General features: G+C 40.6%; 1 protein-coding gene across 1 annotated transcript in view; it reads right to left on the bottom strand.

Annotated features, from left to right (window-relative positions):
- MMD (monocyte to macrophage differentiation associated) overlaps nt 1–15442 on the bottom strand; it is a 323780-nt gene that overhangs the window by 180557 nt on the left and 127781 nt on the right. Inside the window, exon 2 of the mRNA XM_044089034.1 lies at nt 9160–9241. Within this exon, the coding sequence (XP_043944969.1) occupies nt 9160–9241 (82 nt within the window). The remainder of the gene's footprint in view (nt 1–9159; nt 9242–15442) is intronic.

Raw genomic sequence — 15442 nt, 5'->3', positions numbered from 1 at the left:
GACAACTGGCTTAGCTTCTGGTATAAATCCAGGTGGATCCAGTATCTGACAGCCTGCTATGATATGGTCAACAGACCACTCTGCTTTGGCAGAGATGGTCACCTGTCACCTCTAGGCTTTAGGTTGCTGGCAAAAGTACTTGCTTCCTCCGATATAGTCCCTTTTTTAGGCAATGTCATGAGAACAAAATTCCCAATGTAAAAATATCCTCCAGAAACAAACTCTGTGGTTATGCTGCTTAATGCTAGGCATCTAAAATCAGAAACTGCACTCACTCGAAGCACTTCTCACCTTGGAAGATTCTGATGTCTGCGCAGACAGACATGGTTCAATGCCTCAAAGAGTACCTCGGCCAGGAGGGGCTACAATGCCTTCCACACATTCAGACCACTCAACAAATGTGAAAAAATAAAGAGAGGAGGAGTATCCATCCTCACTGAAGGCATATACACCTCAAGACTGGTTAAACAGTACGACTCCCTAGAATTGCTCAAAGTCCAACTTTAGGAAAACAACACAGTTTACCTGGACCTACTTGAGTCACTCTCAGTACAGCCAAATACCCTAGTCATGGGCAACTAACCTTCCATCGACTGGATAACATACATGAGCACAAACGCAGGTCACCCAAAGGTTCCTGGACTTTAACAGAAATGCTGTGGAGTAGACAGAGCCTCTTGTGGGGGTGCTGAAAAACATCCTTGATATAATGCTCACCAACATGGGGATCTCTCCACCACTACATGTGTGAGGCCCTCCCTGGTAAAGTCCAATCATAAATAAGTGTTTGAAGTAGCGATCATACCTAACCTACCCTTAGGAGCAAAAATTTTTAAATATTTCTCCAAAGCAAACTATGGCCTACTGAGAGATGGCATCAAACACCCTGCCAACACTGACAGCAAGGACCCCTATACTGAGGTGTACACAAATGTCCTGTATAAAGACTCAGGCATACTGGAACGGATCAAATCAAAATCCTCATGAATGAATAAGCCACCCTGGAGGACATCCAGTATAAATAGGATATACAATAAGAGAAAGAAACTGCTGTCACAAAACAAGAGGAAATAGTCCCAGAAAAGGAAGACCTCCCTCCAAAAAGCATAAACAAGCAGATTAGGCATCGTATAAAGTCCTCTAATGCTAATTACGAAACTAAACTGGCATCCACATCCCCAGCTAGGGTAAAATCAGAAAGCATTTTTTAGCTACATCCAAAATCTAAAAGGGGAGACCCAGGTGTGTGCTGAACTAGCTGTGGATGGTTCCACTTACACTGAACATGAGGACATTGCCAACCTGTTAGCAGACAGGTTTGGCGAAAAATTCACCACCCTATCCCCACCAATCATACCTCATAAAACATACCTGTCACCAGTCCTCTGCCTAGTATCTCCAGAAAACAGGTCATAGCCACACTCTCCAAGGCCAAAAATACAGCCTCTATGGGACTGGACAACATCCCAAGCTGCCTATTAAATGGTCTAACACAGGAGTTAGCAGAAATGCTGAACATGCTCTTCAATCGCAGTTTAAGTGCTGGCTTTGTCCTAGTTGAGTGGAAAACTCCAATCATAATTCCCTTGCACAAAGGGGGCCCCTTAACCAACCCCAAGAACTATAGATCCATAAGCCTAACTAGCCTTATCTGCAAGGCCATTGACAGAATCATCATGGATCTTAATAGGGATATAAATGACCTTCAAACTCTTGACCAGACCCAGTTTGGTTTCCTTAAGGGCAGATCTTGCTTACTAAACCTGGTGGACTTCAAGAATGTTACCAAGGCCCTGGATGAAGGTAAAACAGTTCACATTGCCTTTCTTGACCAAGTCAAGGCCTCTGACACAATCTCTCACTCAGGCATCATTCAAAAACTCACCCAACTGGGGATTACCCTTACGTCACTAGACGGGTTGCCAACTGGCTCAAACAAAACACATACAGTCAAAATTGGGGATGCCAACTCTACTAGCAGGCCTTTTACCAGTGGTGTTCCACAGGGATCTATGCTAGCCCCCTTACTGTTTGGTATCTATTTTTCAGAAGTCCAGGTGAAAATAGATGTCCTATGGCTTACCAAGTTTGCTGCTGATTGCAAACTGGGAGCAATCATTGAATCCCCCAAAGATGTCATACTACAAAATGGGCTTAGACAGACAGTCTGGTGTCAAAGCCAAGGACTTAAACTAAACAGAAAAAAAATGCATTATCCCCTTCAACAAAAGGAGAAACCCCTGCTAATTACAACATTAATAGTATCCCCCCCCCCCAAGTTCAAACCCAGTGGTGAGAGATTTACGAATGCAAGTTGATAGCCTTATCATCGGGTATCCACGGCAGTATGAAAGGCCTTCTACTTTGCATACCTCAAAAGTAAGGGTACAACATTCAGAGCTAAGGAGGTTATAACTCCTCTATAAAGGAAGAAAGTTCTTTAGCAGTACATTTTGAGAAATTCCATCAAGGTAGTAGTGAGGGGCTACAAGGGATAGTTTTAGAAAAGGTTACTGTGTCCCGTTAGGATGCACCTCTCCTTAAAAAACAGCTTTAATTTAAAGAATGCATATATATTCTGAAGTTCAACACTTTGTACCCAAATGGGTTAAATGAAGAGCTAAACTGGAGAATGTCAATTTAAATATATAATTGATTGATTGTTAATTGATTATGGTATTTTAGGCAAGCTGTGCACTGTTCTTTACTCCTTGAAGGCTTCTTTGCCGAGATGTCAGACAGAGATTTTATAATAAAGACGTTTTGGATTTACTGGCCGGTTGTATTTTTATTACAACTCCCCTATACTCTGCTCTTATCAGACCAATAATAGAGTACAATGTTCCCTTCTGTATATACCTCAGACATCTGCAGCAACTGGAGAGGCCTCAGAGGATTCTAACCAATAAAATTCAGGGCCTACAACATATATGACCTACACGAACAGACTGAGGGTCCTATCACTTTACTCAGTATTGTATAGACTGCTTACAGGAGACTTGTGCCTGACTTACAGAGCAGTCAGATCCTGCCTTGATGAAGCTGCTGTACGTCCGCAAATCCAGTGGGACAAAAAAAGTCACTCACTCTAGGGATTTTAACCTAGCCTGTGATATTAACAGGACATGCTAAACAGACAGATACGTCTCCCACAGGTTGCCACTCCTCTGGAACAAACTCCAAATTCATGTAAAACAGAGCTCTCAATGACCCTATTTAGGCGTAACCAGGACAATTAGATGAGAAACCATAAATGTACACCGGGAGTTTCACCCATGTCCCTCTTAGACAGGGATAGCCGGCGCTAATCTTGGATTTGCCTGCAAACAGACTACATATCTTGGCCCATAAGGGAATAAGGGTGTAACATGGCTAGGCTTGCAGAGGCCATAAGGCCAATAGCTGAGTAACCTGCTATGATCCTTAAATGTTGTCCAAATCCCCATTTTTAATAAAATACTTGATGCTAACAGTTTCTTTTAAGTTAAAAAATTATTATAACAAATAAGGAAAGGAATTTGATCAGTTGGTTAATAACATGTGATTTGCAGTATTGGGTGTTTAAAAAAGTTTATTCTTAAGCACTTTATGGAGTAAATATATAAAGTGCTAAATAGGCTGAGCAGAAGACATTCCTTGCTCAATTGGTTTATTTTAACTTCTTCCTGGGACTTCCTTCCACTGCAACCAGTTCCATGCTCTGATCAAAGATTCCCTTGCCGTGGCCATTTAGTAAGAATGGTGCCCTTGAGCTCAAGATAAGCTATTCCAGCCATCATGCATATGGTGGACACACTGGGGCCTGTGGTGAACAAATTAGAAGAGGCTGGAACAGATACAGACTGGTTCCTACAATGATGTAGAAACCTCCAGCACTCCCTGGTTATTCTCGTGTGCAATTAGTCATACCGGCAATCTAAACAGCATATCTACTCTCCCTTTTACAAGTATGTCAGGATGGAATTCACTGTGACCATATGGATCTTTGTTTTCCTTAAATCATTTTTTTTTTATGTTACCTAGATCTAATATGGGCCTGAGGTCCCTTTGCCTTCTTGGGCACCAAAAATAATCAAATTATGGATCCTTTTGGGTCTAGTGGCAACACATGGATAGCCTTTTTTTTTTTTTATATAAATAAGATGGTTGTTACCTGTAATTTGGCCAAGTGTTTTTGATGGGATGGGATCTGGAAATTAAAGACACTGGCCTCAGTCTACCTTACTGATCCTCTTGGATGGTAGAATAAATAGCCATGTAATAAGATACAAGACCACTCTCCCATCTGCCTCCTGACAGGGATGATCACAGAAGTCCTCAGTCAATTTGCAGACCACCTCTACGTTAGCATCTGTCCTGGAAACTACTGTGACTACACTTGTTTATAGTAGCACACAGCTGGTAGCTGCTGGCTAAACTACAGGTTCCACATGATCCTCTGACTACATAGGAGAGGCTTTCCTGCAGCTTTTCCTACACCCAAGACCCAAACTGGCATGAGCAATTGTAAAGGGTGCTGTTAAAAGATGCTGTAAAGCTGTCCACACACAGTTACAACTTGTTACAGCTGTGCAAATATTTGCACTGTGTGTGGATAGGTCCACAATGTAGGAGCTGAAGCTGAATTTTTACTTTAATATGTCATTCTTCTGTATTCGGTATTGTAATAATGTAGTTACAGTTATATAAAGTTATGCCAATGTGGAGTTTCTCCCCAGGCCTTTGCTGAAAACCAGATATTATCAATGTCGGACTTTCACAGTAAGGAAATGTCAAATAAAATAAATATGGTGCCTAAAACCCAGCTTGGCAATAAACAGAGGTGTCCGACCCAGCTGCACTGGTCACTTCATTCACTACATTCTACTGTAGCTTCATGAAGGTGTTGCTTACACTGGTTGAATTAGCCAACTGGCAAACTAATTCCCTTTGTAAGTTCCCTTTACAACTTGCTCATCATCTTTTCTCAGCTAAATTGCGCTGAGATCTAGTCATGTGTGCTAAATAATTTAAATCCTGACACAGAAGGTGCCTGATGTATAAAAACATTCTTTCCAAAGCAGTCCAGTGCCCCAGACTCCAGTGGTGTATAAACCACAAGTTCTACTCAAGTCATTCTTTAAGGGCAGTGGCCACTACAGTGCAGCCAGCTAAAGGGACCTTACTACAACATTGTCGTTTTGGGGGGTGGGGGGGGCTAGACGATCTTGTCCAGTCTTCTAAGAATAGGTACTGCCACACCCATCTCTTGCCAAGCCCTTTGCATGACCAGCAAAAGCAAGTCATCTGCAGGGGAAAAACAACCCAGGTGGTCAACAGGGTGAAGTGCAGACTATGTAGACCACGTGTTTCTTTTCACACTTCCTCTTTCTAGGGACTCTCAGTGCACTGGCCCAAGTATAAGGCAGCTGTCAAATACCATTTCCGAAAAGTGTAAGCATGGAAATGCATCTCTTATAGCAGCAGGCAACCATGTAATATGTTTAATGACTGTAGTGTCTAAGCAGAAATGCACCAATTAAAAGTACAGTTATAGGAAACTAATCATAGCCATAGGCGGTGCAGTAGTGCAATGGTTAGTGTTGTCACCTCACAGCAAGATTCCTCATGGTTTGATTCTTGGCTAGGGTGCCTTCTGTGCAGAGACTTCATGCCCTCCCTGTACTCACGTGGGTTTCCTATGGGTGCTCTGGTTCTCGCCCACATTCCAAAGACATGCAGCAGGTAGTTTGGACACTCTAAATTGGCCCTAGGTGTTGTGAGTGTGTGGTACACCCTCCAAGGAGGGTTGGGCACCGGGCTAGCCACCCAACCCCATAAAACTGTAACTGCTAGAGAAAAAAGGAGTGCCTGGAGGGCTTCTCATTGCCTGAAGTGTTAAACGAGAGAGTGAGAGAGAGTGAGAGAGCGAGAGAGAGAGGCTCACAGTCATGACTGTTTGAATAATGTATTCATTTTACAATGGTATCTGTCACAGGTGGATATCAGTCTAGCTAGATGTGAAAAGCAATAGCAATGTCTCCAGAGTAATGTTGGATTAGATTCCCAGGATACGGATGTCCACCAAAAACTTGGAGAGCAAACTGTACCATACTTTGGGGTTTCAGTGAGCAATAAGCCACCACATATTTTGTGGCTGGGGTGCATCTTACAAAACTTACACTCCTACTTGTTTGACAGACTAGTTAAAGTGAAACTACACCATAATACATACAACAGCAATGATGGGACTTGAATATACTTGGACATATCCTAATCAGATACACAAGAGATTCTGCTCAAAATTTAATTTCCAGCAGCAGCATCACACAACTGCTCTTTCTCCAAAAGGAATGAAGCAGACAAAAGGAGAAAGATGGGCAGAACTCCCCTGCAGCAATAATCCTACAGCTTGAACATTTATGATTACAGTAAGTACCTGCGCATAACCATGCTATGTTTGTCACATAGATCATTAATGTAGTCTATTGCACATGGGGGGGGGGGTTACAAAGCAGTGAAAAAGTGCAGCTTTGGTCTTGACTTTGGGAAGGGGGCTACAGCAGGTCATGCAGGACAAAAAATGTGCACCCAAACTTGTTTCTAGACAGACTGTCCAACTGGCTTGAAGAAGGCATGAGGATGGCACATATATTGAGCTGATATACTGTTGTGCCTACTACCCTACTGCAATGAATGTAGACCTGGCCCACTAGAAGCTTACCATGATCAAAAACTGACGTAGATGGCCAACCACTTGGAGACAGTACGTGGACACTAGTCTACCCTACTTTCCTGGAATAAAACAGATAATCAGAGTTTAAAGTCTTTGTCCCTGCTAATAAAATACCTCATCTGTTAGTGAACTTCCATGATGTAGTGAGCCTACACTTTGCGCTGAGTTTTTAAGTAAAGTACAGGGCACAGGAAGGGATTTATTCAAGAAAAGCCCAGATACCACTTTAGACATAAAGACTGCAGAGTACCACCTTCACCTTGTGGAACACTGGCAGCTTCTCTAGAGATCAACATTTGCAGTTCAGAGATTCTCCTTCAAGACTGGAGGCCGCTATAACAGGCAAGGACTTCAGAGGAGCTCAACAAGCAGGTTCTAAAGGTTGAAGTGTGAGGTTTTCAATCATAAGAATTAAAGTCCCATGAAAGATGAACAGGCTGTCTGTCAGTTCAGAGTTGAAGGAGGACATGAAGGAACAGTTCAAGAGTGGGAACGGATACAAACTGGAGGGCTTTGATGAAGCTGAAATGGCAAAGAGGAGCCACTGCAAGGCTTACTTAAACAGTTCAGAGAGAGGTGTGTCAGTAGAGGGACTTAAGGGGCAGAGATGAGGGTACATTCATTTGTTGCACAAAACTGACAACCTTTCCTGTTTAGGCAGGTAAGATTATCTAATGCTAGGTCTTGTTGCAAACTATCTCTGCAAAGACAGAGAGGCTGACTACGAGGAATTAACTTGAAATTATCCATGCTTCCAGACTCAAACTCTTCAGGCTGGGGTAAATAACGGTTCTCTGCTTGCTGGGATAGCCAAGATGCATTGAGAGGAAGAGTTTTAAAATTCCTCTCAGCACATGTTTAGTACCAGAAAAAAGTGCATCAATCTTGAGCAATGAGGGACTCCAAAGAAAACTTTACCTGCATTCTTCTTACTTCTGTTCACTCCTGGAACAGGAAATAATGGAAAGGCATAATGGAAAATCCGATCACCTGGAATGGAGAAGGCTGTGACTGCTCAGGTTTCTAGGGATGGGCAGATGTGGGACGTGGAAAGCAATTTCTGTAGTTGGTGATGCCGTGGAGATGCAGATAACTCCACTTGTGATATTCTCGCACTTCTTTTTAGGCCTTGAGGAAAACACTCCAATCCAGTCTCTATTCAAGTGGACTATCCAAATAACATGCTCAGCTAGACTAACTGCTTTCTTACTGCTGGGGATGCGAGCTGCTTGAGCTAAGTACCTATAGTAATAATTATGTCATAGAGCTGCACAGCTAGCCTGGAAACTGGGGTTCTGTGTTACTGTAAAACCTACTGGGGCTCATACTCTACTACTCTGCAATAACTTCTAGACTGCAGCATCTCAGAAAAGCAGTGTGACTTTTTTTAAATTATTCAAATGACCACTTTCTCATACCTGAAACAATCTTCATTGTGAGAATGGGTGGTACAGGGGGATTGCTCAAATGTAAACAGTTGCTTTTCTTTATGAACAGCATAAGAATTCTTTCCATTTACAATACTTGTGTTTAAATCACATGTACATTCCTTCCCCTTGGTTAGTATGAATGCGGATTATACCTTAAGGGAAAAATCCCTTGGAAGGAATATGGCACTGCCCTAAATTGCTTCAATCTCATCATTCTTCAAAAATGGACAGTCTCAGTCCAGGGAAAGTCAAGTCAGGTTCAGGAGACCCCGTGCATGAGGACAGCTGCAGAATTGCTGAATGCCTACTGTAGGGGAGCCAAAGAGGAAAAAGAAAAAGAATACAAGGATTTTTTTTCACTACAAAAGTAATCATACAACTAGAAATTAGGCTAAAATATGCCTAGGCCTGAAAAAGAAAGGTCAGTCCTAACTGAAAATATCAAAAAATAAGACTTACACAAACGAACAAGCGTTTGTATAACAGAAAGCACCAATGGTCGAAAGAAAGGAATCATCCAAGGAACTATTACTCTACATTTTTGAAACGGCACTGTGGAGCTGTCGGCAATTAGTTTGCACCTTTATGTGAATAAAGATCTGGATAGGAACAGCACAGGGCTTTATAGGATAATGGATAGGAACAGCACAGGGCTTTATAGGATAATGGATAGGAACAGCACAGGGCTTTATAGGATAATGGATAGGAACAGCTCAGGGCTTTATAGGATAACAGATAGGAACAGCACAGGGCTTTATAGGATAATGGAGGTACTAAACTGCATAGGAGAGTCTATATTGTCAAGCAGCCCTAATGCCTGTAAGTCTCAGTCCTGTGATTTACAGAATATGACCTCATTTGTATCAAATCTCATGATTTTACAGTACATAAAACTACAATATTCACAAAGCATCTCCTCCCAGGCTGACAGTATCATGAATCAACCAAGGCACTTTTGCTATCTTTGTACTAATCCACAACAATTAAACCACCTTAAAAATAATCTGCACTTACAGCATGTGTGTAACAATTGGCAGCATGTTCGTAACAAGTAGGTTGGTATCTGCAATTTGCTGGTGCTCTAGTATTCATAAACCTATATTAAAAAAAAAAAGTAAAACTCAAGTTAGCGGAAATAGAGGCCAACAAAATCAAGCATCTTACAATGGGTCATACTACCAGTCATCAAGCTACATACATCTCTCTCACACACACACACACACACACACACACACACGTCGACTGCAAGATCCATACAAACAAATGGACTTACTCATATACATTCTGAGAAAAAAAGACTTGCCTGAGAGTCATGCCTAATTTAAGTATAATGGTCAACTGAAAAGGAGAACAAATCTTGAAACACAAATGACCAAACAAGGGGAATGCCCTGTAATCATTTGTCTAAGGGCATTTGTGATGGAACGTTTTCTCTCATGCTGTGACTTCCATCCGGAGCTACCAATCACTTGCAGACTGCAATGCAAAGCTGCCAACCAGCTCATTCTTACTGGAAGTACCCATTTTCAGTACATGCCCATGGAGAAAAGCTATTACTACAAGAAAAACAGTAAATTAAATCGGTTTAGTGGGAAACAATATGTAACGCACTAAACTATGGTAAAATTTTACGCAGGATGCAATCACGAATTACAAAATAATATGGCATAATTTACAGACCTATATATTCAAACAAGTATTGACATTTAGTTTCAGAACTAGGACATTTCCTACACAGAAACAAAAACCATCAGCAAAACACATGGCACTTTGATAATTTTCTCATGTGCATTTAATTCGTGACTTCTCATGGTTATGAACATTTGTTGCAGTTGTACTTCTCAACTGACCATATTTTTGCAGAATGTCCAGATTTTTGCTTCGTATTTTTAGTCTGTTCCTCATAAAATTTGTGGTTGTCTAGGAAATCATAGCGGATTGAAGTCACCAAATAATGACAGACATTTGATTTTCAGACCTCATATCATTCAGAAAATACATAATGCAAACCCTTTCTAAGTTTAATGGGGCAATATTTCAAATCTGTCCCTATTATTGGGCTTCTGTCCTCCCCATTACTTCTGGCTTTATCCAGATTTCTTGTGCTGTGAGGTATGATTTCAGGCTTATTTTTCTATTTAGTCAGCAAAGGGATCAGGGCAACAGCTGGGTGCAAGATATAAATTAAATGGTAAGGGGGATTAAATTAGTTCTAGCAGGTTTATTAAATGTGCATATTGTTACAGTTCTCTATTCAAATGTGCATAGTGTTACAGTTCTCTATTCAACCAAAAAGCTAGACGGTCACTTTATTGTGGTTTGCTTCCTACTGATGGTTCTGACTGGAGCTGGGTAATCGGCCAACTTTATATCTTTATATATTACTCTGACCCACTAGGTCTCTCCACCAACACTCTTCTCAATACTGTCCAAATATGAATCTTCCAACGTCTCTCACTGCAAACTTTCTTTATACAAACTGCCTCTCAACATCTTCCATTTACACTTTCTCCATCTTAATATTCACCTCAGTGCATCCCTTCCCTTACTTTATAACACTGTCATCTTTTAAGTCATCTTAATGGTTGGTTTAGACATGAGCCATGCCCTCAAATTAATTTTCAAAGTTTATGGTACCTTCTACAACCATGGACAGACTACCTCCATGACACTCATTCATTGCCTCAATCTACTTTTGAATTTTACTACAATTTTGTAATCAATTGTAAGTCATGCTACAGTGGCCGTGCTTCTTCTCCTTGTATGACTTGTGATTAATGTCTCTTCCTGAAGCAAATAATTCTGTAACACTGCCGGTCTCTGTGTCAACTATGCAATCTATGGTGGGTTTCTGTGTCTAGTACTTTATACACAGCATCTATGCACCAACACTGTAGACCATATAATATATATGCTTAAAAGTTGTCCCTGCCTGTTGGCCTGGGCCATGACTGACAAGCTCTTGGACAAGTGCATTTGTTCATATATGAGAATAAATTACTGTTGCGGTCATTTCTTTCATCCCAGTTCTTTCAAAATGTCACTTCTGTCAGTCTCTGGAAGTTATGCATTTACTTCTCTACCCTTTAATTCCAGAAGAAATACATCTGCTTTGCCAACCATTAGTCATTCTCCTGTCAGATACTCTACTATTACTAGGTGACAATAAAGGGAATCTACAACTTCAAACTATTCGCATTCATTTCTCTAGGCAGTGGTCACATTATTTCTTTCCCTTCCCACATTCACTGTCCATTTGAAGCACAGAGGCATCAACGACGACACAGATAAAAGCGGAAACCTGACAAAACAGATAAAAGGGGAAACCTGACGACACAGATAAAAGGGGAAACCTGACGACACAGATAAAAGGGGAAACCTGACGACACAGATAAAAGGGGAAACCTGACGACACAGATAAAAGGGGAAACCTTACTACCTCTCTTGAATTCCAATATCCTTTATTTGCCAGAATGCTTCCTTCCCACTTCCTGTAATTACGGTATCAATTTTCCACTTACATAAACGATCCTTTATTTGCCAGAATGCTTCCTTCCCACTTCCTGTAATTACGGTATCAATTTTCCACTTACATAAACGATAAAAATTCCTATCACTTCCCCCAATGGTAAAGACATGCCCATCTTATCACTTCCCCCAATGGTAAAGACATGCTCATCTTATCACTTCACCCAATGGTAAAGACATGCCCACCTTATCGCTTCCCCCAATGGTAACGAGATGCCCATCTTATCACTTCCCCCAATGGTAAAGACATGCCCATCTTATCACTTCCCCCAATGGTAAAGACATGCCCATCTTCAACAGATTAACTATCGTTTTCCATTTGGTCTTGCTTCTTCCTGCACACTTCGTTACACTACATACTCTGAAGGTGGCAAAAAAAACCTCTGTTCCTCTGACATGCAGCTTTGCAAAAGATCAGAGTTCACATTCAGAAATAAGCATCTGCTTTTCATTTATGTTGTTCAAATGACCTGCAGCAAGAAGCCTATGTCGAACCTCACTGGGCATTCAACAAAAGCTCTGGCATCTGTACCAGTCTGCATTCTCACTTCAGAGAGGTCTCTCACCAATTCCAAAGACACTAGTTTGAGGTCCAACTCGCATGGAAAAGATGCAACTTAACTGCAACACTCACATGATATAATAAAAAGGCTAAACGCTGCATAACAGGCTGCAGGATTCAACAAGCATATTCATGGTGGATGCACTTTGAAAAAAAAAAAAAAAAACGGTCTTGTCAAACAGAGCTAGGTAGGCGGATTCAGAAACTAAACCATGTGCATATCATTAAAATCATAGCAATTTGCTTTGCAAATCTCATTTTCTTACCGTAATTCTGGAAGACAAAATGCTTTCAAAAAACATACCACAAAAGTGTGTAGAAGTCTATCTGCAATCTTTATAAGCAGGTATTCAGTAATACCAATCTGTTACTTTGGGTTATGCATGTGGGAGTCTAAGAATTAAGATGCACATTTTCTGCATCTGCAGTGTGTATTACCACTGAGGCTTAGATCAGACATTTTACACCTTGCAGCATTAGCTTAGTTATCATAGCCTCTATTTGTCTACTGTGACTGAGCAAGTCAATTAAGTGGTCATTTCTCTTGGTTCACCCCAGAAAACAGCATTGGTCTCTAGTGGGGTTACCTGTTTAACAAATAACTGTAAAATGAAAGATTTCAAAAGTGAAAGAACCATTACAAAAAATACACACTGAAAAACAAAACTATTACAAACTGGTAATAAAATCAGGGCTGGCCTATCACACAAAACTAACTTGGCGACCACATGGGGTGGAGTACTTTTAGGGGCACTCCTCCTCTTTTTACTTTTTTTTTTTTTTTTTTGAGAGATGCTTTTTTTTGCTCTAAAAAAATAAAGTGCCCCAGCCAAAATAAAATGCATGTGTGACACATTGGGTGCTCTAAGGGGGGTGGTGCTACAGTTCACTTGACAACATTCAAAGCATCTTTTGTTACCATTAAACATTGTGAGGTCATGAGAGCAGACACCTCGCAATGTTCAAATGAAGGTGTGAAGTTGCTCGGAAGTGGTCTTTTGTTCTGCAAAAAATAAATAAAATTAGGGACTTTCTAGAGTTCTGGACAAGTGTTCTTGCTATTTTTATTCTGGCAACGATCAGATATTTTGGCCATATTTGACCTGCGGTGGTGGTGCTGCAGTAGCGTTATCGTCTCACAGTAGGATGCTGTTCGGTTCAATTCTCAACTAGAGCGTCTTCTGCGTGGAGACATGCGTGAATGGGCGTACCTTCGTTGATGGTTGTGAATCAGGGCTGGTAACTTGGCACGTAAAAATCAACTACCAATCATTAGCGGACCGGAATTCCACTGTGGTGACCCCTAAATCGGGAAAAGCTGAAAGACACAAACAAACAATTTCTGGCTTTGTGATTTATGTGGACATTCAACATAAGAGCTATTAGTTTTAGAATGATACTGACAGTGATCAACCAGGTATTTCCATTCTGGCAATATTTCTCTGGCTTTGTGATTTGTGTGGAGCAACTTAGATTGGAATAATTTAAAGTGTGGCAACTTGTTTGTATAGACTGAGGAAATTAAATATTACATAGCCATCAGACACGGCTAAAACTGCTTGGGGTTGGTCGGATGAAAGTAACTGATCCTCTTGTCACTTGTTCATTTTAAGCAGTCATCTGGATTTGCATGACTAGGGTGCATTTGTGAGGAAAAGACTACTTAACTGGATACCTAATACAGACAGACATAATAGGCATACCTGTTGCGACAGTCTTCTCTGGAGGAAAATGACAGCTGCCTTCTGCTGTTTGCTTATTACTTTGGCTTTGCAGGACTAATGTGGTTATGTGAAATAAAGGGCAATACCTAAAATGTGGCAATGTTTGTTTGGAATAAAGGTAAAATACATTACAGTCACCCTCTTTTATCATAATCAGACTTGTGAACTGTACACAAAGTGGCTATAACTTGTTTGTGGAGGTTGTCTGAATAAAAGCAACTGACACTGCTGTCACTTGTTCAGTTTAAACAGTCATCTCTCTCTGTTTTTTTTTTTTTTTGAGAGAGTTAAACGCAAAGTACTAAGCAGCACAAACCAGGAAATAATATCAGGATTCACAGCAATAGGGCAACACACAGAAGTACCACAGAAGTCACAGGAAAATAAAGTTGAATTTAAGTTGAATTTAATGAAGCGCTTTTCGTCTGTGGTGTACACAGACTTCCTCAGACAAAAAGTATTACAAACTACATTTAACTGAACAGCAGCTTAAATATCCAGCAGTATTAAGTCAAAGGTTCAATTAACCAATCAGGCACACCTTGAACCATGAATAAAAATTTAAAGTTAAAACGCAAGCTCACAGGACTTGAGTTCAATCACTCACATTATATTAAAATTAAAATTAAACTAGACAATCATAAAATCAGCCAGTTGTTAGCCTATCATCTAAATAGACACTAGCCACTACCTGATGTAAACAAGTACAAACCACAAAACAGTTAGAGTGTGTTACAAACTCATAAAGGCAAAAAGACTATCTAACCAGGTTCTTAAGTTTAAGAAGGCTGCTAATAGAGCAGCCTTCATTGAGACCTGGTAGAGCATAGGCATTTAATCTAATTTGCCATCGCAATTCAGACGCCTCTAATAATAGGTGTACAGGGGCTCCTCTAATAGTGTCATGCATTTGTTCTATAACCATAAACTTAAAATGGTGGTCTTTATGCTGGATGATATGTTTAGCAAGAGCATTTTCATCTTTCGCTTTATTAATTGCATATTTATGTTCGTAGATCCGATCTTTAAATCTACGCTCGGTTTTACCTACATAAAAACCTGTGCATTTTTGGCATAATGCCACATAGACCACCATTTTAGAGTTACAAGTGCATCTGCATCTAATGTCGTATCTGATATTATCAATGTCAAATCGGTTTGATTCAAGAATGTGACGACATTGATTGCAGTTTTGACATTTGAACATCCCAGGAGTACGGGTACTCTGCCGCTCAGGTTGTTCCAACAACATTTTCATATTTTACCCCTTCTATATGTAACCTCAGGTTTAACTCCCAGTTTGTTCAAAATTGCAAGGTTGGAACGGAACAAGTTCCAGTTCTTAGTAATGATGTCCATAATAGACCTACTACTTGGACAATATGTAAGAATTAATCTAGTGTTATTATTATGTATAGGAGTAGTTCCACCTATACATTCTAACCTAGACTCGCCAACCCGGAAGAACTGATGTTCAGTATAG

Source organism: Protopterus annectens, chromosome 12.part0 (assembly GCF_019279795.1).
Source record: "Protopterus annectens isolate FY-2018-M chromosome 12.part0, PAN1.0, whole genome shotgun sequence".
Taxonomy (NCBI): Eukaryota; Metazoa; Chordata; order Ceratodontiformes; family Protopteridae; genus Protopterus; species Protopterus annectens.
Note: the sequence above shows the minus strand (reverse complement) of the source record. Positions and strands in the feature narration are given on the sequence as shown.